The sequence below is a fragment of the Phaethon aethereus genome, assembly GCF_964289735.1.
Source record: "Phaethon aethereus genome assembly, chromosome: 3".
Classification (NCBI taxonomy): Eukaryota; Metazoa; Chordata; class Aves; order Phaethontiformes; family Phaethontidae; genus Phaethon; species Phaethon aethereus.
The window spans coordinates 80,319,766-80,344,275 of NC_138576.1; the positions used below are offsets into that span (position 1 = coordinate 80,319,766).

General features: G+C 37.7%; 1 protein-coding gene across 1 annotated transcript; it reads left to right on the plus strand.

Annotated features, from left to right (window-relative positions):
• Nucleotides 1-1,136: 1,136 nt before the first annotated feature.
• CEP43 (centrosomal protein 43) lies at nucleotides 1,137-23,258 on the plus strand. The gene is made up of 12 exons (XM_081997124.1): nucleotides 1,137-1,241; nucleotides 9,447-9,500; nucleotides 11,433-11,487; nucleotides 12,140-12,228; nucleotides 14,099-14,233; nucleotides 15,011-15,094; nucleotides 18,040-18,257; nucleotides 20,323-20,432; nucleotides 21,041-21,109; nucleotides 21,856-21,895; nucleotides 22,559-22,652; nucleotides 23,105-23,258. Exons 1-12 carry the CDS (start codon nucleotides 1,152-1,154, stop codon nucleotides 23,177-23,179), a joined length of 1,113 nt encoding a protein of 370 aa, XP_081853250.1. The 5' UTR covers nucleotides 1,137-1,151; the 3' UTR covers nucleotides 23,180-23,258.
• The last annotated feature ends 1,252 nt before the right edge of the window (nucleotides 23,259-24,510 follow it).

Consider the following 24,510-nt stretch of genomic DNA (forward strand, 5'->3'; position numbering starts at 1 on the left):
TACTGAAATGCCGAAACGAATTTTACAAATAATGAAGTAGCTTCTAAGTCTACTGATTTTTTTTTTTTTAATTTCTTTTTTCAAAAAGGCTGTATGAACGGCACCTGCCCTCCCAGGCTTGAGCGAGTCTTTGGGGCACCACTGAAGAAGCAGTGCCACCTACTGCATGTTTTTGAAAACCAACTTCCAGCAACGTCTTACCCCAGCCGGGCGGGGCGGGGCGGGGAAACTTGCTCACTTCGAATATTCCTACTTCTGAAATTCTTTATCATATACTTGAGTTCTCGTCAAGAAAAATCGTAGAAAGTTCAGCGTCCAGTAACAGGCCTGAAAGCAACGTGCAGTGCTGCAAAGTAAGCATTACAACTTACAAAGCTTTATATATTTTTTTTCCTTTTTTTTAAGGCAAAATAATGTTGGAGCCTCGTCACACGGGCGCCGCCCTACGCTTTTAACATAACGAACGCGGTCATTATAAAACAAGGACTCTAGAAGCCCTTTTAATGCTCTTCGACGCCAGGTGCCCTTGCGGGCGGCGGAGCAGACGGGCGCAGTGGCAGAGACCTCGCCCGGGGCCCGCCGCCACCCTGAGGCTACCGCCCGCCCCGCTGAGAGGTCAGGGCTGCGTTTTATTCGCTGCTGGAGCGAGCTCGGCTCCGGCGGGGAGCGTGTACGCTCCCTAAACCCATTTCGGTGCCCGCCCTTCGGGCTGAGAGAGCACGAACACAGAGCAGCCGCTGGGTGCGGGAGAGGGTGCGCTGGTTTAGCCGCCGCTGGGCTCGAGCAACAGGCGGAAAGCGTGGGGCCGAGGGGCGGCTTACAAGGGCGAACGGCCGCGCGGTTCAGCCGTTAAGGCCACCCGCCCCCCCCCCCCCCCCGTTTTAAACTTCCCGCCCGCCGCTCGCGGCGCTGGCGGCCGCGCTGCCTATTCGCCGCCGCAGTTTCCAGGCGCTCCGGACGGGCAGAGGCGCCGGGCGGCCGTGGCTTTGCTACGCCTCCCTTCGGGCCGCGACTGAGGGTGGCCGCCGGCCCGCCGCGTCTCGTTTCTTCGTGTCCGCCGTTGGGTTGGTGCCTTCGCCGGCAGCGGAGGCGAATCTGCCGGGCTCGTCTTAAGGCTAGCGCAGTTTGGGCGGTTGTCAGGGAGAAACAAGATGGCGGCCGCAGCCACGGAGGAGGACACGGAGTTGCGAGACCTGCTGGTGCAGACGCTGGAGAGCAGCGGGGTGCTCAATAAGATTAAGGTGGGGGGAAGGAGAGCCCCTCGCCTGCGCACATGTCGCCCAGCGGGGAAGGGGGGAACGCTGGTTGGCGCCGGTGGCGGTTAACGGCCCCGCAGAGCGCGGGGGGGGGGGGGGGGCGCTGAGGCTTCACGGGTTTCGTCCCCTCTCGCCGACGCTTCCAGCTGGTGGTCATGGCCTGGCGGTGGCGCCTGCTTTCCCCGTGGTGCTCCCCGCCGCTCGGGTTGGGGCTCGGCCAGGAGCCAGGTCTAGCGCCTGCCTTGCGTGGTAGAGCCAGTACGTGCTCGACGCGGAGGCGAGGGCCCGAGGCCTGACCGCCGAAAGAGGTTTTGCCCGGCGGCTCAGCAGTCGCAAGATCACCCAGACGGGGAGAGGGACGGGAGCTCTCGGCCACCGCGAAGAGCTATGCGGTTTCGCCCTCGTAGATGTCGTGTGGCCGCAAGAGCTCTCGTGCTGCTGCCAAATCCGCTAGGAACATTCGTCCGCCGGGTGGTGTGGGACAGGGTGGATAGAGTTTCTCTCTGCTTCCGTACGAAAAGCCCCTATTGAAAATTTCAAGCAGGAGCTCTTGAGGGTCGCTGTTTAAACATTGTTCTTGAGCGTGGATTGCTTGAGTTGTGTCTTGGTGGCTTGCTAAATCTGGAAACTCTCTGGGGATGCTGCCTGCCTACAGGGTACAAATAATGCTTGTTAAGAAAATATATGGAAGATAGCATTGTAGTGGAGCATACACTACTTCCAAGCCTGTGGTGTAGTCTGAGCTTGTGTCAGAAAGGATATGAAAATTGGTTCTGTGGATTCTTGTTCCTTAGAAGCTTCCAGCAATAATTATTGTGTATAGCAAAGAGCCATACAGATATGGAAACATAAGAACCGCTGAATTCCCTTCCAAGCTAAAGGAGAGATGGACTTTGGTTTTCAGATCAAGGATGGTGGCGTTTATCCACAGCGTTCTATTTTAAACCTTCAAGAGGTGGACAATCATTGCTGGTATTTCAGGAGCAGTTCAACAACTGAAGTGGTGAACGGAAGGGAGTGCATCTTTGTGTGTGTGCTTTGAAGTCCACTGGATTTTGGGCTAGTTGTCATACAACAAAATAGTATTATTAAAAATGCATTGTTCTTGCATTTCAAATGGATAATCCTTGTTTAAACTCTGTAAGTAGATGAAGATTCTAACTAATGTAAATGAGTTTTGAGAGGGAGACCTTTTTCTAATTGTCAATAGGCCTTTGGGACCATCTGTTAACCTTCTACTTGGTGTTAACCAATAAAAATATATTGATAATAAAATTATAATTAAAAAAATCAGAAGCCAGTTAGGTCGTATTTTGTGTAGTATGCAAGTTTTTGTACTATGGTTGCCAGTTCGTTGAGTTTTGTGTAAATATATTTATTGTAGTCTTCACTATCCTATAATGCTAAAAGTGTGTAATATCCAATATGGCATAAGGTAGCCTTAAGGCAAACTAGCAAATGACTCAGAAAAATGGAAACTGCATCCTACTTACTGGGTTATATCTCTTTTTAATACTAGGAGTTACTGTTTATTAATTGGTATGTTTGTGGTTAAGGCTGTTCATCTGAGGAATTCATGATGTTCTTTCTTAGCTGTAAACCTTAATTGGCATGGGAGTTTGACTCTCTGTAGATTGATAGTATTAGTGACTTACACCATTTGTTCTGCTAGTATCTGACAGAAAGCCCATTGTCTTCCAGAAGAATTAAGGTTGAACAAATCTTCTTTAACAGTCAGTTTTTAATTGAAATTAGATTATACTATGGACTAAGAAAAAATTTGACACCATCCTTTCATTAAAGTAAATTAAACATAGATGTGATCAATAGTGTTTCTTTATCTATTGTGTGTCAGTATTTTTTATTATGTGGTAGAACTGAACGAACATTTACATGTTATCAAAACAGTTATTTTGTACTTCAGAATGAGTACTGACCATTTTTTCCAGATGGATGAGGCTAGAAAGCTAACTATAAACATATATTTGAGATTTACTGAAGCAGATACATTGATGGTCTATTTTTCTCTTTAATGTATAGCCGAATTGGTATGAAGCACTATAGGTGAAGACAGCTCTGGAAGGATTAGAATTCAAGGGGAATTATTTCAGTGGATAGAAAGTATCAGGCTGTCAGTTAATATATTTTGTAACATAATGACTGCATAACTTTTAGAAAGAAACTTATGGTGATGCCTTTGTTCTCTAATACAATGTGATTTTATAATGGGTTACACTTTATTAGTTTATTCTTATTTTGAGATTAATTTCTTGGGCACTTTGATGTTGATGTAAATTATTTAGCTGAAAACAATGTTACTTCTGACATAGAAAAAATTGTGAACAGATTTTTAAAATTTACCTTAGATTTTGAGCACTGGAGTATTTAAAGAAGTCGTATTGTGAAAACTGGCAGATATGTAAATATACTGCTGCTTGCAGTTGAGAATTTCCCATCTTCTCTAAGCTGCAGAGTGTGTGTGTGTATATATAACTTGTTAATCATTGGAATGAATCTGATGCATAAGACTATTTCCTAATGAATTCTGTAAACACACAGAATATAACTATGGATATTTGTACTTTAGTGAAAATTATCACTGATACTGTGTGATGCATGCTGTACAAATAGAGATGTTCCTCTGTCTTGAAGAGTATGTGATCTTTCTGTCTCCTAGGGAAGCTGTCATCATAAGAGCAAGAAGAGCCATTATGCTTCTTACTGCTTTCCTTTGTTATTTTGTTTTGGTTTGTATCTTTTAATCTCTTTTGCCCTGGAAAAATAAGTTTATGCCACTTGAATTTTGCATCTTCTCTGGAACTTGCTGTTGCTACAAATTTGAGGGAGATTAGAATCACTAATATCGTATGACTAGTAATGCTTTTGGCCAGCTGATGCTGTTGTTGCCAATTTCTTGCTAATTTGGTTCAAAACCTAGGCAGCTAAGGTACTGGCAAGTAATGTGTCATTAGATAGAAGAAAAATACTATTTTTAAAATGGCCTGCTAACTGTATGTACATAGGTCAGTTAAAAATGTCCTATTTGCTTTTTCATCGTCATTTCATGTATTATAATGAATGCTTTTAAATGTCTTTAAATTACTAACTGTCATGATGAGTATGCTGTACACCACAGTGTAATCTCCTATTTTCTGGATGTTGTGGGTTTTGGGTTTTTTTTAAAGCAGTTCGTATCAGAAAGTCAACTAATTTCTTGGAATGAAGGAGAATCATTGATTTCTTAATGTAACATCTATTTCTTATTTTTGCAAGATAAGTAAAATATAACCATTTATAATGATTTCAGATTAACTAACTGAAATTCAAGACTTCAATGTCAGTATGGTCCTCTTAACTGTGGACGTATCCTACTTTTAGGAACATGAGAATGAGAACTGCTTGTGACATGCAGACTAAGCACATGATAAGTGTAGCTACAGGTATTTAGAGTTTATGGCTTTTAGGTGTTTACTACTTCCTCTGTGATATGGATTCTTCCTATTTCTTTTTACACCATTCTTCCTTCATCTTTTCAATTACACTGCCAGCAAGTTTAACTTTCTTAGCCAATTAAGGCTGCTAAGTTTTAAGAGTTTTCTACTGAAGTGGACAAAAAATGGTCATGCAAACTACTGTTCCTGCTCAGGGATGAGAACTTCACAGACTTTGCAGATGGAGAGTGACAGGAAGGATACTAACATTGGTAGTGAAGTTGCTATTTACAGTTTGGCACCAGCTTTGGATTTGTGATGCATCTAGACTGGTACAGGCTTTTAGCCTGATGCACACAGGGTTTTAGCCTGAGGTGATCACCAGTGCTTAGACTGCTTAATGCTCTGCCAGTCTTGCTCTGTATCTGCGGAGGTATATGACAGTCATTTTGGAGTTAGGAAGTGGAGATGCTGAAAGTTTTGTGGGAAGGTGCCTATGTGCCACTAAATTTTACATATGCAAGAGATTGCTGATGCTTGTGCATGCATGGGGTTGTTTCATAGCACTGGAGCAGATGGCAGTAATACACGCCTGTGCTTTGCTTGGAAGATCTGTAAACGGTTTATCTCAGCAACAATCCATTCTTTTACCCTGCAAAATCTCATGCATTACTTTAATCATTCCGTGGCCCTAAACATACATTTAACCACACCATCCACTGATGCATATGTTAGTAATGATATGTGAATGCAAGCTTGCAGGAGAGTTTTGCACCTCTAGCTGGCCCACTGCAGATCTCTGAAGTGAATGTCTCTGTTCTTGACACTTGCTGAACTTGCATATCCTTTGTTCCTTAGGGAATGCACAAAGTTGCCTGTATGTGGCTTCAAATACTGTGTGTGTTCAGCTGCTTAAGTGGGTTGAGAAAGAAGGGTGGTAGCATGTGCATTTGGCAAGCTTAAATTTATATTGTGCTTTCTGCTAAGGCGTCTTTGATGTTAAAAAAAAAAAAAAAAAAAAGCCCCAGGTTTCCTCTGCAAAAGCTGTAGGACTCTAAGGGTTTGTAGAAATTATGTTGGGAGAGGTATGAAACAGACAGCAGGGCTTTGTCAGCTAGCAGACAGCATCATACTCAACTGTACTACGTGCACAAAGCATTTTATGAAATTAAGATAACCACTTTTTAATCTAGTATTTCACAGCATATTGAGATCCATGTCATGAAAGCTGTTGCTTGTTCATCTAAAATACTGCCTCAGGGGTAGAAAGTGTGAATAAAGTTTGTTAGGAAGAAATAATTTTGCCAAGATCTCTTTGGAAGGTGTTGGGATATCAGATGTTTGCAAGTGAATTGTGTAGCTATGCAGAGGGGACCAGTATGCAAGGAATAAGCCCTATCTGCAGTTTGTGCTTAGTGCCTGTTACAAGAAGTCATCTTGGTCGCTGACGTGCCTACATGCTTTGAGGCATAGAAATGAGATTGCAGTCCAAGTGCTTTCCTACTCGAAAATATGGTCTCAAGTTTTGTTCTCGGGTGATAAGCTGTCTTGTTTAAGTGCTGGACAAATGCCACAATAAAAGAAAACTCCAGGGGCATGCTACATACCTGTGTGTTAGAGTCTACCGGTGGGAGGTAGTTATGGGCTACAGGTCATCCTTCAGTCCTGGACAGTATCTTACACTTTTAATTTTCATCCAGCATCTGGCTGTGTAAGCTGCTGTGGTGGCTTTTACGAGTGTACTAAATCACACTAATAACCTTGTCAAGGTTGGTATTTGTTATCTTACTATTAAGATCATATTCCCAAATCAGATTGCCATTTTTGAGATGCCACCTAAAAAATGTATTTGGGGAGCTCTTAAGATAGCGAGAACTGTTTTTTTCCTTTCCCAGGGAACCGCAGACTGAGAGCACTGTTTTCCTGTACAGTACTTCAACTACATGCGAAAGGCTCTGTATTTAGAATAGGATCAACTTACCTAGGTTCTGAAGAGGGATACTGCAGTCCAGTGCAGAAAAGGTGCTTTCATGGACTCCAAGCTTCTGATTTACAGTACAACAGCAATCAGCAAGAGACAGTGTTGTCTGATGAGCTGTAAATGCCTGGGAGGAAAAGGGGAAACGTACTTTTGTTTCAAAATACTGACCCATACATTTCCCCGTTGAGTACCGACAGTGGTTGTCATATACAGTGTTAGGCCTTTCTCATTTTAGCTAAGTTCAGTGAAACCAAATTGCTGTCTCATTGGTATGAGCTCTTGCCAGGTAAAACTACTTAAGGATAGAAGGGAATGGGCACCTTCCACAGGGTGAGAAAGAAGGCTGTGGGTTTGGTGAATGAAAGAGTGATAAATATATACTGTCACCTTACTTGTCAACATCTGGCTCTATTGTATTACGTTATTATGTTATAACATAATCCTGTTTTATTGAAGACTGCTGATGGGAGCAAATTGCTGTGAGCATAGCTGATCGTGGTGGTCTCAGTCTCTGGTGTTCAAATTGTCTGTGACTTGTCTCACATCCTGAAAAGCCTTTATGACATTGTCCATCCTGCTGTGTAGTATGATTCATCCTCTTGCACTGGGGTGATTTTTCCTTTGGCGTCAGCTTTGTTATTGTTGCTTTTCACTTTCTTCCTCCTGAACTTGAGAATTACTGCTTTAACCTCATGCAGATTCAAGGGTATGGTTCCATCTCTAAATGTATTGAGATGATGTTTTCTGAGTATCTTGCTATGATCTGAGCAGTACCCACCTCAAAGAACGAAGGTCAGTGTGTTGGAATGCTGTAAACTTTCCTTGTGGAGATAGTAAAGGAGCGTTTAACTACAAACTTACTGTGATGCTTGCAGGATTGAAGGACTAGTTGGAGGGCGCTCTGTGGAAAGCGTGTAGGGTGGTATTCTAGATGATTCAGGTAAGCCAAAAGGAGATGTAGTAAAGACCAGTGGCATTGTCTTCTGGTGATGAAGTCCTGACCTTAAAGATATTAACTGGGCACTAATGGAAGTAAAGGTGAACCTGCTATTAATGGGGAGTGGCAACATCTGGGAGAAATTGGCACCGTGTCATTACATAAATGAGAAGAGGAAGAAAAGCAGCTCAGTCCATATTTAGAAGCCACTGGGTTGGACCTAGAGGAGTGGAGCAGGCAATCATAGTTACGTGAAAAGGAATGACTGTTGTGATATTGTTCCAAAATCTCAGACAGGTCAGACTCTGGATCAGCTGATGTAATGCAATGACTTTCAGACAGCTTTGTTCTACAGTCTCATGATCCAGACCCTTAAAGGGAGTTTATCTGTACCCACATGTAACGGCTACTGTCTTATTTTGAACAGTTGTACTAGCCAGTCTGCTTCACAAATGATTTTGTTACTCTTCTTGTCCTCCCTCTTATGTAAGTATACTTGCTTGCTGTGGCATCAGTGGAGAAGCAGCCAGCTTTGCAACCATTTGAAGTTTTTCATAGTGACATAAAACTAAATAAACAAGTTGTTAGCCATTGGTTGGAAAGTTAAATGTAAACTGATTTTGTAAGAATAGTGTTTAAATTCATGCCTTATCAGAAGATTTGCTGATTGAATGCTGTACCCCAGCACCTGAAAAAATGTAACTGCAGTGTCAGTATGACCACTGCATACAGTTGTGGTAACCATTTTACACTTTTGATGGGAAATATTTTAAACTTTTTTTGTATTACTTTTTGCCCTTTAAAAAGGTGTTCAAAGAGGGTCAAGCTTAAAAAGGAAGTGATTGTTTTATTTTTCCCATGAAAGGATTTTTTTTTTTTGGTGGGAGGGAACACTTACAGGTTAATCTATGATCAGCTACCTTTTGTAATATACATGAGAAAATCCAGACACTCTTCATATTGTTCTTATTCTTAGTTATGGAAATTAATCTTTCTTTAAAAGCTTGCTTTCTTCTTTGCTCATGAGAAAACTGGCATACAGAGTAGCACTGACATTTATAGTTTATTACTGCAGTGTTATCTACTGACATCAAAATGTCAGATTAAGAGTTCATTAAAGTGGCAGACTAATTCATCAAATGTGATGTATGTTGTCCATTTGATTTGTTCCATGAAAGAAGTAGAGGAACTAGCATAAAAAAATAGGCGAGGCTTAAGCTTAAATATTCAAAATAGTCCTTAGAAGAATTCTGATCCTTGACATTAAGATATTCAAAGTCAGTTAGGTAAAACCTCACTACAGGAGTATTTGAATGACTGGAATCATGCTCTCTTTTCCTTGAGAAATTCTATTTCTTTGAGTGTGATCTGAGAAGAAATTACAGAAATTTGTATATCTTAATATAAACGTCTTAAAATGTATTCTCACAAGCTATTTGTTCATGTTTCCTGACAGAATTGTAAATGAAGCGTAGGTGTTTCAAAGCTCCCTGAAAGAGCTGAATTTCTAACACTTAGAAGAAACTAATAGGAAATAGTGTAGGTAATTTGGAATCTTTGTGTATGAAGAAATAATTTAGGAAGTCTTGTATCAAATCCACTCCACCCCCTTGTTCTCAGACTGAAAACTCTTTCTCAGCCTCAAGTCACATTGCCTGTAATCTTAAGTGTTTTAATTGCACTGATGTAGATTACAATTGATGCCAGGTTGCTTGAGGAGAAACAAATAGCTGTTAAACTACTTGCTAGCTCTTTGCATTCTATTTGTGTAGGGAAAACAGTGTTTGTACAAATGCTGTTTTGTTTTGTGTGTTTTGTTTTTTTTTTTTTTTTTTTGGCAGGCAGAGTTGCGAGCAGCTGTTTTTTTGGCGTTAGAAGAACAGGAGAAAGTAGAGGTAAGAGAACCTTAAAAAAACTTAAAAAAAAAAAAAATCAGCATCCTGATAGTTCTTTATGTAGAACTAAATATAATAGCTTTAATACTTTCTATTTGTGATTTATAACATAAGAAAATTACGTATTACTGCATAAGAGCATGCTGCTTAAAGGGAACAAAACAGGATTATCAGGGTGTTTTCTGATGTTTAGAAATAGGAATTATTACATAGCCTTTTGAAACCGTAGCTTTAAGTAACTATCTCTGCTGCTTTTATATAGCTTCTATTCAGTTGACCAGAATAACTAAATATCTTTTCCATCAAATACTTCTTTAAAAAAAAATCTAGTTGACTGACAAGATTTTATCAAATCGGAATGATGTCTTTTGAAATTTAAAATACTGAAGTATTTTAGTAAGTGGATTTTTTGACAAGTGTATTGTGAAAGCAATTTAATGCAGTAACTTGCCAAGTATGCTAATGTTTTTGGTATTTCCCATAAGGATGTTGTAGGCTTACTTCAGGGTAATTTGCTTATAATTAAGGAAGAATTCTGAATTAAGAAATGGACTACCTACTGATACCTTGACAATATAACAATATTAAGGGTATGTGATACTAGCATGATTAAGTAACAATACTGCTGTAGTATGCAGATGCTGGTTTTGTGACCCCTTCTACTGCTGGCATTGCCTCGTTTCCTGTATCTTTCCACTTTCTAGAGCTAGAGAGGAGAGGGTGCTATATGTCCAGGCTCTCTGTTTCAAAAGAGAGGAATGGAAATCTGTCCTATTCCTCTACTGGTTAGATGTGCTTTTTCTGGAAAACTGCACAACTGAAACGGACATTATTGTGACATTAGTAAGGAGGGGACGTAGTTATTCTATGATATGAGATTCCATATTCCAGAAATCTAACATAAGATTGCTGAAGAAGATGTAATGGAAGAGTGATACGGCAGAACAGTGCCATCTCTTACAGGAAGCTTCAGCATATTGCAGTGTATCCAGAGAACAACGTCCCAGACTATCTGGAGAGTAACAGGGCTGAAGAGAAATATGCTACAGATTATCTTGGCTTGCCCTTTTTTCAAAAGACTTAAACTTATCATGGTATTTTAATTTTACACTGTGGAGACACTGGAAATTTTACCATTATCATTTATATTTAGGAATTCAGAGTAATGATATATTTCTTTTTTTGCACAACTTGCTCTTGTGTCTGTTAGCATTTACGACTATAGTGATAAATACCTATAACAGATCCTTTTCTTAGAGTTAGGTTCTTACCCAGGATATTTTGATGTGTTAGGAATGGCGTTTAGAATTTGGTTTGAAAAATCCCTGAACAATTTTGGCACACCCAAATGTAGCACATTGTTTTTTAAACAGAAATAAATCAAAGTTGAAGAGGGCAAATCTAGCAAGGGAGAAAACCCCGTTTTCATAATATCTTTGAAGGTCTTATTAATTAATAGAAGATTAGTATTGATTTTTGAACCCCTAATTAGCACAGTCCACGCTTTGTCTAGATGATTTGTAAATTTGCATTTTTTAAAAAGTGGGACTGTATTTCCTTATACAAACTTGGCACTATATTAGAGGAGCAATTTGGGAAATTAACTGCTTAACTTATCTTTTTCATCATTAAGTAAGTAAGAATCAGTATGCTATTAAGAATTTTGGTGAAACTGCTCTAGCTCTATAGCTCTATAGCTCTTACAATAGATAATACTGAGACAATTTTAATTTGCCTAAGTAAATGTGTGGCTCTGCAGTTTTTACTGTAGGTAGTAGACTTAATACAAAGGTAGATTTTGAAGAATTGAATTACATGTGCCAGGCATCATTATGGAACAGTGTACACCAAAACACCAACTTGCTGTGTTTTTTAATTTCTTGCTAGTACAAGGATGATGTTAATTACTGTTTGGTTTTTGCTTTTTGACAGAACAAAGCACCTCTGGTAAACGAAAGCTTGAAAAGTTTTTTAGGTACAAAAGATGGTAAGTTCTTTGTTTAGATACTTCTCAAACTAATAAAAATGGGGAACAAAGGATTAAATCTTTGAATCTTTTAGTAACAGTACAGTCTTCATGACATAAAAGATGCTCTTTTTCCTGTCAAATGTCATAATTACTATTATTTCAAAATATAATTCAATCTATAATTTTTGAAGTTAATATTGCTGAAGTTGTATTTTTAGCTGATGGGACTAATGCATTTAAATTAATATTTCATGATGAGTTATGATAATACAAACTCTGAGTCATTCTAGACCAATAGAAACAGTAACCAGGGAAAACTCACTGTAGAGGTATAGTAGTGAATACACACATAGGAGAAATGCCCAAACAATGTCTTTGACAGCTGCATAGTTTAAAAAAATAATCTTACACCTGAATTTTGTAATCCATCTCTATTAATGCTCCTGCAGTATTGCTGATGTAAATAATTTTCATACTATGGCTGAGTTACAAATGAGGGAATTGGTATACAAATCAGGTATGTGGTGGTAGTGTGCTGAATGTCTAGATGATGTCTGTAGGAGTGTTGAATCAATGTAGGTGTTCATACTGAAGCCATGTTAATGTTAAGTCTTTGAAGTAAGAATTGTTTCCATTTGGTATATTTTTACTCTTCTCATTTCCTTTTTAGGTCGTGTGGTAGCAGGTCTTGTTGCAGAATTTCTACGTTTTTTCAATCTTGATTTTACATTGGCTGTTTTTCAGCCTGAATCAAGCACAGTAAGATATACTGGTTTTATTTGTATGCTATACTGATTGTTTGGAGTACATGGCAATGAATACAGAACCTATAGTAGATTTGTTTAAGCCACTTGCTTGTGGCTTAAACGATTTTTTATATTTAGTCTGTAAAACGTACTTAATGCCTTAAAGACACATTCCAGGAAAGTGTGCCAGTATGAACGAGTATTCCCTTTATCAAAAATCAATGCTTGATAATATGTTAATTCAAAATTAACAAACTAATATTTTTTGTGACATGATATAACGTTGTATACAACAGAATACTCCTGCAACATTTTTTGCCAATAATTTGACTATGTAATGATATAAAGTTAGTATCGTTACATGAAAATTAAAAGAATGTCAGTGATCTACTCTGAGAGGACATTTCAGTGAAATAAAGGACTTTGTGCAGATGCACATGACAAAAAGTGATTGAATAGAATAGTTCAGTTGGAAGTGACCTGCAGTGATCATGTCAGGTCACTGATTGCTTTTAGGCTTTTAACATTGAGTTGGAGGTTTTTCATCATGTTAATCCCTTTTGTCTCTTTTTATGATATAAAGGTTTTAATAATAAATTTGTGTTTGAAACAGTTCCATTTAACTGAAGAATTTCTCTTTACATTTCAAACGCTCATTTTTCTTCTTGATGTCAGTTTAAATACCTAATTTATTAAAAATCCAACTTTATTAAATCAATTCATTGACTTCTGTTTCTTAGAAGTTCATGTTTCTTTTTAAGGGCTTAATCAAAGAAAATCCCATACACCTTTGCCTTTTGCCAAATGTCCTTAAGCTGCATTTATTGCACTAGAACACATCTGTACAGAGATTCATGTTCGTGCTACCAAATAGAAACAATCATACATTCTGTCATGTTGCCACTCGCTCTTCAGAGTAGTGCTTAATTCGCATTGTAAAGGCATCTCATGCTCTTTGAAATGCCCCCTTCCTTTACCCAGTAAAGGTGTCTTTTTCACCTGTTGCAGTGCCTATATGAAATTTACCAAAGTTAAGCAAGTTGTCCAAGACTGCTGTGTACAGTGCTGAAAGATTTTACTGTCTTCCTCTACAAGGCCCTGCCTCTGAGCAGTCTCTTTATCCTCTGTGTTTCAGTGTGCTTGACTAGTGGTGGCTTGCTTATTTGCTGGACCAGTGTTTTGATAGGAAGTGTCACTAAATAATCATAAGAGTTCAAGATGAACTGGTGCCTTTTGCAGTATTGCCATTCTGAGATTATGCCAATCAGCCTGGGTTTGCTGCAGCATTCTGCTTCTGCTATAATGTGAAGTTCAGTTTTAAAAAATGTATTTTTCTTTAATTTTTTCCTGTCAAAATTTTTTTTGGCTGATAGTGAATTACTTTCATCCCTGTTTCTGTCCAAACCCATGTTTTTTTAAAGTGAAACAGAGACTGAAAGTAAGTGTTGATCTATACTGGTGTACTTCTATGTGCACAGGAACGGCGAGTCTCCATCATCTATGAATTTGCTGGAACCCCACTGGCTAAGTGTCCTAGGATCCACTTTTAAATGTGATAAGCTGAAGTAACTTGACTGTATAAATCCTTAAATCCTGAAGCATGCTAATGATGAATACTTGCATATTTAAAACAACTTTGGATGGTCTGTGGTAGGCTCAGGCACAGATCAAAAGTAAATGATGCAATAGGCTATCATTACTTTAGTCCACATGCAACAGGAAGTCTTAAATAATCACTGTTTAGTAAAATATTGCTGTGTTAAATAAGACCAAAAAGCTTTAGGAAGTGTATTACAAAATGTATATTGTGTTTTCTGACCGTTATTTCTGTGTTGTGATTTCTTTTTTTTTTTTGTTTGTTATTCAATTCCCCTCCCCTTCAGCTAAATGGCCTTGATGGTCGAGAAAATTTAGCTCGAGATTTGGGAATTATAGAAGCAGAAGGTACTGCGGGTGGTCCCCTGTTGTTGGAGGTTGTTAGAAAATGTCAGCAGAAAAAGATTTCAGGCGGTGGAGAAGTAAGTAGTGTTAACGAGATTTCTTTCTTTCTTCATAATTCTTTATTCATTTTCATGTCAATGAGGAAAAATAAACTGAAATTAAGAACACTTGGCTATGGTTGTAGTATTATACTGTTTCAAGTCTATATTATATAATGCCTTCAACATAACTTAGCAGAAAAGAATGCCAAAAAGGATTATGACTATTCTATTGCTTCTGATGCCGCCCTAGTACTCTTTACTATGTTGTAGCAGAACATTAGTAACACAGAGTGAACCCAGCTAAATAACACAAACCACTCTGTCACTTATTTTCTAATTTCTAGTGTGGTTTGGTAACACTTTTAGCTGTACCTATTTTCTTTGGCATACTTCTAATTTTAATATGACCTGAAAAGACTATAATTAGTTTTTTTAAAGGCTTTAAAGCTGTTCTGAAAACATACATATTTAAAACTAAATATATGAAAGTATTGAACTACCTGAAGGCAATGACAGTAATATTTTAATTGAATATATAATTAAGTTGTTAATCAAATGAATGAAATACAACCAATAGCACTTGATTAGTCTGTCATGATTGTGACTCAAAAGAAAATTCTCAGTACCCAAGATGCATTCAGTATCCCAACGAAAGCTGAAATTTAGAAGTAGTTGTCATAGACTTCCTAACATAGCATCACAGTGTCACAGTTTACATACTGTGTGAGTGAGGATGGTAGCCTTGTTTCTTGTTGGACGATGTTATGACAAAATTCAATATATTTTTATCAGTGTTTATGTGAAACTTCTTAGGTGGCTCCAGTTCTAAGTGATAGCCTGTGCCCCACATCAAAATCATCTGATGGAAGATCAAGTACACACCCTATGCCAAATAAGGTAAGATTGTTTATATATAATTAAAAAGCTACATAATGTACATGATATAAGTAAAAGAGAGGACTCCTATGAAACTGCGGATACAATGGCATTCACTTAAATGATCTGCAAAGTCCTGTACCTTTCCAACTGGGTAGGTAAGTGCATGTGCATGTGCAGAGTCTCTGTGAGACACAGGCAGGTTGGAGCTAACTTGTGGGTTTATCAGGCAGCTGGCTGGTTGCTGCTTGGGATTGATAAGGTGTTAGGATACAGCTGTCTTTGTGCTGGGGCCTGTGGCTTTCTTTTCTCCTGTAGCACAAAATCTTTGTCGACTAACAATTTCCAGGCCTCTAATACTCCTTTACATTTGACTGGAACTGATCGACAAGTTGAGAATTATGGGAAAGTATAGGGCACGGAAAGGGGCATAATCACTTAAGCCTCTTTTCCACAAGAAACCAGCTACCCACTACACACAGGAAAATAACCCAACAAAACAAAAACCAGCCAACCAAACAAAAGCAAAGCAACTGAGATTCAAGTACTAAAATTCGTTCAAATTATTGATGTAATCTGATCACATAAAAAGTTTTAATAGCTTTTTTCAAGATTACTAGAAATAATTTAGAAGCTTTCAAACTCACTAATGAAAGCTGAGAAATATAACATTGCATTGGTTTTGTTCTTAGTTTATTCATTTGGGAGAGGGTTTGATTAGGATAAAAGAAAATAAAATGACAGCTCAGTTTAGATCTGCTTCATTTTATGCCAGTTCTTTTAGGTTTTTGCCTTGCAAAACCAGAAAACTATGATCTGAAAAGCAAGCTTCATTTCAAGATTAAGTTACTTTATTGCTGTGCTTGTTGATAGTATCTTAAAAGCTAATATTTCTGTAACTGACCTTTGAATGGAAATTAATAATTTCAAATACTGTTGCTTCATATTTGAGCCCCTACTTTTGTATTAGAGTGGTTCTAGATCAGCTAAGAAGAACTACTGAAGATCAGTTAGAGGTCATAAATATTCCATTCTTCCTTGCATATACCACCTTTCATCTTCAGGTTTAAATTACTTTATTTGAAATAAAGTAGGTCAGAAAGAGAAGAGCTAAGTGTTTGTTAGGTGGCTTTTCCTCAGGAAAAGAATACTTGTCTAGAGGAGGAAAAACATAGTCCCAGTAGCTTGTAAATTGAACCAGGTTTCATATGGGTGTTTTTCTGGGTGTGCATGCACATGTCTTGAGGTTGGTCCATCCTCTGTCTGGTATGAGTCTTATTCCTTTATGTCTGTTGTTGACAGAGCTTTTGGCAATGCCATTATTCCACAGTTTTGTTTTGTGTTTGTTGGGATTTTTTGTTTTGTTTTTTGGACTTCTACTCTTTTTGCAGTGGTTGAACTTAGTCAGCCAGTCCAAAATACGTTAGGGGAAGACAGAGACACAAGCACAAGAGGAGTATGATGTCTTAAGACTTGCTTCATTAGGAAACTAGATTTATAGGTATGAGTTTTAAGTTATGCCTGGAAAGTCTGCTTTAGAGGAGGTATCATGGAGTAGTAACAGTCATTCCTGCTGTTTAAAGTTAGAACAAGAATAAATGACAGTCTTATTTCTTTTATCACAATTGTTTGGTCCCGTACAAAACGGGAACTCCTGTACCCAGCTCAAATAGTGCTGTCCAAACTGGGTAGAAAATAAATATAAACCATGTCTGAATGATTTTTCAAAGATCAGTGCTGGTTTCCAGAAGTGATACTGTATTGCCGTGTGTTGTATTCTTCTCTGTGTTGAGGTGTCAGGATTCTTTTTCAGGCTGCTATCAACTATTTAGATGTACTAGTCCATAGATGCAAAAGCTTCTCCTATTGACTGACTTCAGCTTAATGATAGTGATTGGGATTGGTCCAGTCAATAGTGGCATTTTTTTTCCCTTACATTCCTTAATCCCCAGTAAGTATATGGACACAAGAAAGTGATTCTAAGATTTATTCCAAGGTTTAAGTTTTAGAGAAACTACCAGAGAGGAGTATTTAATTCTGAGCAAGAAGTATTACAGTGTGGTAAAAGATCATTTCAAAAGAAACATTGAACCATGTTTCCTTATTTTAAGGAAAGCTTTGTGAATTGTTAGAACACCACAGTTAATAGTTGAATACTTATGGCATGCGGCAGCAGCCGAGGTGGTGATAACAACACTTTCATTTACATGCTCTTTCGGTTGTGACAGGGTTGCAAATAGAAGATAATTTCCAACGAGCTGGAATTTATGATTGGTTTTTTATGTTCTTTATACCTATCTTCTGTGGCAAACAAATCATAATTCCAATTGCAGTGGAAGACAGATCAACATATTCTGGAAATGCTTTTCATAATATATTGCTGAATTCTCTATGAAAATACATTTATCTCAGAAACAGGAGAAAATTGGTTTCTGTATGGATGTTTCCTCACAGAAACTGCAACAGCTATTGGTTGGACTACCTACTCCTCTAAGAATAAGTAGTGAATATCTTAATGGGACTAGAGTTCTTAGATACATTTTTTCCTGGTTCTCTCTCTCCTTGGGAAAGGCAGGATGGGCGAATAGTCTGACTGTGCAACATACTTGGAGTGAAGAATAATGCAGAAGGAGGAAATTTTAGCCAGTCCTGGCTGGAGCAAGATGGAAGTTATCTGAACAGTCTAGACTTCCCAATTGAAACTGGAGATTCTCTGGTGGATTTTCAGCAAACCTGTGAGCTGAAATAGCTCTGACTGTGACTTAGCACCCAATACATGTAACATAGAAGGGAGTGTGCTAGGAGAGGCCAAGACCACAGCAAAGAATTACCTTTGTTTAAGTGCAAATGTGAAACTGGACTCTGACTTTATTAATAAACATTAGTCTGAAACCCAAGGTAGGCATGTTGCTTTTTGAACCCATAACCATAGTTAACCTATCCCTATAATTTCTTTATCTTTCAAGGCTGATGAAACCACTCAGAGTGATACAAGCGTCTCATCAGGGGAAGCAAGCAAAAGAAGCATTCATTTTCTGCCTAATGAAACAAAACTAGATCCTCAACTAGAAAACAAAGACTTAAATACCAAAGAAAAAGGTGATCCAGGTGTAGATGAAGATGATGTAGAGGGAGATTCTTTTTTTGATGATCCTATACCCAAACCAGAAAGAACTTATGGCTGGTAAGTAACATGGATGTTCTACTTAATACAGGTTTATTTTGTCCTCAGTATGCTTGCAGACCTTTGAGAGCTAGGTGATGTTTGATTATTCGCACTTGTAAAAGCGAGTGTTTAGTTCTGTTATGTAGCATTTTGTTTCTGAAATGTGCATTTCTATGATTCCATTCTTTGAAATGCACAGTGTCATCTGGGATCTCTTGGACGTACCATGAGTAGTAAAACCTGTAGCACTTTAAGGTGCATCAGTTAAACTATATAATGTCCCCAGCCTACTACTTTGGTGAAATGAATATGTATGAGGCACAGACATCAGTGTTTCTTCTTGCAGAAGAGCTGCAGTGGTGATCAGCGCTAAAGGAAGTGGACAATGACAGGGATAGTGTTTTAGATATCTGTATGGCTTTGTAAGGAGTACAGAAAATCTGGTGAATGTGCAAACGGGCTCCATAAACTGTGAGAATAAGCAAAGTTTTCTCATAGCTGAGGGTTTCCTCTTCACATTGCAGCACCTCTTGTGTGCAGTTCTATGTTTTCAGTGAAGTGTTGTTATTTCTGCATCTGCCGAGCTCCTTTAACTAGCCTTTAACAAGTCTAACCATTGTAGCAGGTGGTTGTGTTGCCGTAAAGCAGGTTTAAATGATATCTTGGAAAAACAAGAAAAGGCTGGAAAAACTTCTCAATAATAATATTTACTCATTTCTTACTGTTTGAGTATTTTCATATGACAAGAAGGGAAATTCACTTTGAAGTTGGGTAAACTATTTCTTTAAAAAGACCATCCAAGAAAAAGACTCTTAATTATTCAGTAAAATAAGGATTTTTTTTTCACAGTAAAGAAACTCCCTACAGAAAGAATTATTTCCGGATTATGTGTGTCTGTAGTACAGTCACAGTCCACCAGGTAGTAATTTGTAGCTCATAATGTTATTGTGATGTAGATATTATAGTAATGTTCCATAATAAGGTTTGCTGAATATGTTAATAAGAAATGAGCTAGCAACTAATTGTAACTGGGCTATCTCTGGGTTTTTCACCTCTACCCTCCTGGCAGCTCCTCTAGAGGAGAAAAAAGAACATATTCTTTGAATTCTTTGAATTAAATTGAATTTTGAAATCCCTTTGTGGCACATTTGTGCTGGTGTGCCTGAGTCCCAAGGAATGAGTAAGTAGGAGAGGCGCCAGCATCGCTTTCTTTGCAAAAAGGTAAATTCCTTATGGGAGCTTTTCCCATTCCTGTAAGAAGGGTGGATTAGAGAGGAAGGAAGGGAGCAAGCAGTTACTAAGGACTGTAGTAGAGTAAGAGGTGATCCAAGCTCTCATTGCCCATAGGTCTCTGACCCCCTGTTTCCAAATTTTGCAGTGTTTTAATACATGATGATATATATGATATTTTGATGACATAGATATAATGCAAGAGTCAAATGTTGTCCATTACTAATAGGAATGGACTCATAGTAACAAACAGTTCCAGTAATACTAAATGTCAAAATCTTGATCACTCTTTAATAGTGTTTCTTCATACTTCACTTGCAAGTAGCATTTGAACTCAACAATTTAAATATATGAATGGAATAGGTTGTAGCCAAGTGAACTTCAACATGTGATGATGAGCTCTATCTTGCTCTGAGAGGTTTTCATTCTGTGAACCAACTGCTCTTAGGACTAATAGTTTCATCAGACATAATCTCTTCTAGTTCTAAAACTAATTTAAATACTGATTTATATCTGAATCTTTCTTCTTTTGGCTGCGTTTACATGTGGGGATAATGAAAGGCCCCTTGATAAAAATAGTGATGCTGATGAAGGTGCAGGAGCTCTGTCTGTGAAAGAAGGCAGGCAGAAGTCTTTGCGTAGGTGAGAAAGTGACTTTCTTACTGAATGTCTTGCTTGACACCTTGTGCCAGTAAACTGCCTACTGTTTTTAGACTGCAGAACGAATAATCCTTTCCCCTTGCTGTAAATATTGCTGTTCTAGTTTAATGACAGTTTTCTATTATCTACCAAAGAAAGTCACTACGCACATTTTGCAGTTCTATGGAGTACTTATTTATTTGGTTTGTTTTAGGAAAACTGAAGCTAATAGAGCAGGAGGTCTAGCATCTCTTTCTGATGCACCGCCTCTAAAAAGTGGGTTAAGCTCCCTGACTGGTGCACCTTCGCTAAAGGAGTCTGATAGTAAGTTTTCACATGTCTTTGTGTTTTCATGAATGTAGGAGATATTTCCTGTAATGTAATGAATTATCTACACACTCAGATGCAAATGTGATTAAGTATGTGGCCCCCTTCTGGTTGTAATGTGCTTTATAGTAATGCTTTTCTCACTGAGGGATCACATACGGGTTTTGATACATTATGCTATCATTGGGGCATCTTACGTTTTGGAGCATGAAATACTTATCTACGCTCTTTTGGGTTTTTTTTCCTGTGTATATAAAGCAGTTTTCAGGAGTATAAAATTCTACTGCTCAGTTTTTAACTGAAACTAACTTACTCCTTTGTGGTGTTATCTTACATTATTTGCACAAGTTCTTTGGGGATATTTGCTTTCATGTTGTAAAACCTGATCCTGAATACTGTGAGACTGTCTCTGTTTGCTACTCATGTTATTAAATGTTAGCAGAGTTCAGACTTGAAAACTGGATATAATACTGCCATGCTATACTATAAAATTATATAAGTTGTTATAAAAGAACACATGTTGTAAATGGTTGAAGGGTATGTTTAAGTGGGATCTAACTAAAGAGTCACAAGTCAAATTGACGAATGTTTTTGTTTTCTTACAGATTTGAATAGAAACTCTGTTTTGAAAGACCTGCGGTTGGTGAATGCAAAACTGGGATCGCTAGAATTAGGCAAGTAACTGCTAAACATGAAGAAGCTCTGAGATTTTTAACTGTAAGTTTCAGACCAGCTTCTCAGAGGAATCTGAGAAACTGAAATACACATTTTGAACTAAAATCTTCACCTTTTACTTCTGCCACTGTAACACCATTGTGAAGCTTACTGGAGTTAAGAGCAAGATCTGATCTAAAGTAATACAGAAAAGCGAAAACGGGTCTTGTATGTGGGTTAGTATTTTACACATGCAGCAAAAATTTGATTTGTTCTGTGCATACATTTGCTAATATAAAGTGCTATCTTTTTTTCTAGGTTTCTAAGAAAAAAAGAGGGTTTATATTTGTGGAAATAAACAGCCAGACTTAGCCATAGCAAGTCTTACTGTTTTTCAGTGGCATATTTACTTGCCCTTCACACCTTTGAAAGTTGCCTTGTAAACTTTAGGAGCAATATGAAGGTGATGTGATATAAGACCTATCGGCTCACTCTCAAAAGAGAGCTGGCAAGTATTTAAATTTTGTCTTCAGCAACGTAGTCGACATCCTGAAAATGTGTGTTCAATTCCAAAACAGTTTGTGTAAATGAGATTAACTAATGACAAACGTAAACTTGTCTTCTCTTCCTAATCTGCACAAGTAATTTTATATGCTCCTACTTTTGCTGGGCATCAAACTGTGTATTTTGATGTAGGAATAGATTCTTTTTTTTGCATTTCCTGAAGAGAAAACTTGTTTGATTAATACCTTTTAATATTATTTAGGTAATGGAGATGACGATGAGTATGCTGATGACTTCAACAGGTAAGAGAAGGATGATACTGCAGTAGCATAGTATTTCATGCATTATAAGCATATCCACTAGCATATTTGAATTATTTTGTAGTATGTCAGCTAATCACTGTTGCTGGAGTCTCTCAGTATCTCTGAACTCTAAACTTCAGTTTGCTATTTTAATACATATAGTTACAAATTAAAAAAACAAAACAAAACAGATCCTTTTTGTGTAGGGGGTAATGAGTTCCTTAAAAACCTGGTGCTAACTTTAAGATGATGAGAAGCTGTTGTTTTTTTGTGGAAGGTCGTTTTCTTTTTTCCCTGAACCATGCACTTAATGTTTTAATACTCTAATCAATGCTATTAGACAGTGAATATGTGTATGCTGAAATACTCAATTAAAAAATAAAGCATCATGAGTAGTTGGTAATAAATATTTAACAGCCTCATCCTTATGATGTGAAGGTATCGGTGTTGTAAACTGCAGGATTGAGGCCTAAGTATTTATCATGGCTTCCTTTAGGTAGAAAGCCTTTAGTTGTTATGGGTTTTTTTTAAGTAACTTCATATTTAACTTGCTAGGAAGTGAAATTCTAATCAAATGTCAGGTATAAAGTAAAAGTGAACGTAGTATCTGGATGTTCAAAAAGAAAGTCTGCTTTTTATGGTTATGGTTTTCTTTCTCTTTAGTACTAGTCATCGCTCGGAAAAAAGTGATATCAGTATTGGTGAAGAAATAGATGAAATTTCTGTGGAAACAGAGGAGTCAAACACCAGCGATAAAGTATGACTCTCTTAAAGTTGTTCTTCTTTACTTTCTTCTGATATTATATTGACTTTTTTTAACCTTCTGTGAAAGAATTTGCCATTATCATAGTTTCTTAGGATACATGTTAAGATTGTATTATTTATGTGTTGTACTTTTACACCTAGTATTCCTACCAAGTTAGATACTATACTGATTAAAAAAGAAAAAAAAAACCCCACAACAGTTGTTTGGTAGCACAATTCACTGTTGGTTTCTGGGCATGTAAAATGTATTTGAGACTGGTTTAGTATCCAGCATAACAATGTCTTATCCCTGTATCTCGATCTGTCTGAGCGCCTCCTAAAGGAGTGTGAAATCTCACTGAAAAACCTTGAAGCCAAAAGGATGGGATGCTATATGAAGAACTACAAGAAATAATCCTTACTGTTTCTATGATTTCTGAGTTTGTAATTTCATTTATTTTCTAGCTTGAAGGCATCACGCAAGACCTTACCATTTCTCAGTTAAGTGATGTTGCAGATTATCTAGAAGACGTGGCATAGAATTGAACAGCAAAAATGTTTCATTGTGCTGGACTAGAAGACTGCTGTGGACTGTTAATTTCAGACAATCACTTTTTGCTGGAATGTCCACTCCCTATTTGTGCCTTGTGTTTCAAAAAGACTGTAGGTGGGGAAGGCTTTTAAATATTCTTAACAAGAACTAAATGAAATGGAGCGCTCCCATTTGAGTCTGATATCAGAATTATGTTCTTCATTTGGTTCAGCCAAACCTTTTACAGCAAGAGGTGGATTTTCCAAGCAGAATGTCCATTGCTGGCAGTGGGCATAATAAAAAAAAATTCATAAGAGAACATCTACAGAGAGGCATGTGGCTTTAGAGTGAACTTGTACTGTTATTGTAACAGTCTGAATTTTTTTTTAAAGATAACCAAAGCAAGAACCTTCAGAGATAGTGGTTCGACTCACACTTCTTTTAACACAACTTTGTCAAGTCAGTGTATATTACATATTTATGGTAACTGTAGCCACAATACCTAATTGCTCCAGACTTACTTGAAACTGCTGTTTTTCAGACTCAAGTATCTAAACTCTCAAATCTAAATTCAGGAGCTAAATTTAGTACTAATTTTAACTCCAAATATTCTTGTTTAAATATGTTTGTTAAGACCTAAGATGTTTCTATATGTGATCATTTCATTGATGTTATCTGTTGTTAAATCACAAAAAGTAATTTTGTAACGATCCACAAATCATTAACTGAATCTTAGTGGTTTTTGTTAAGTTTTTAACAGTGTGGTAATGGTTTGTGGAGCTTTTATTATTGAGGGCTCTTCATGTACTGTAAGCTCACTTTCATTCTTGAAAATCCTTGTTGCATAAAAATGAGCGCCAAAAAGTGAAACCACTAACCTTCTGTTTTTCAGATTCTGACTGCTGTACAGAATTAAATCCAAATATTTAAAAATACCATACCGAAGACATTATGGACACTAAGTTCTAGCTAAGAGCAAATTTATGTATTTTCATTTTACTCTTGCAAAACAGGGTCAGTAATGGAAACATTGACAGTTCTTGAACGATACTGTTGTACATGGCGCTGCTATATATAAGGTCATGGACATTTGTAATACTGAAACAAGACTTCAAAATGTGCACTTTCTGAACATTGTGAACACATTTGGAAAATATACATGTAAGTGAATATAAGTAACTTAATTTTTTAAATTTTTTTTTAGGCTTTGTAGTTTTTTTCTGGAACACTGTTGGTCTCTCATCAATGGTCACCACAGTGGAAGCAGCATGCTAAACTGAAGCCATTGGTTAAGCATATAGAGCTGCTACTAGCATTGGATGCTGACTTAAATCTTTTT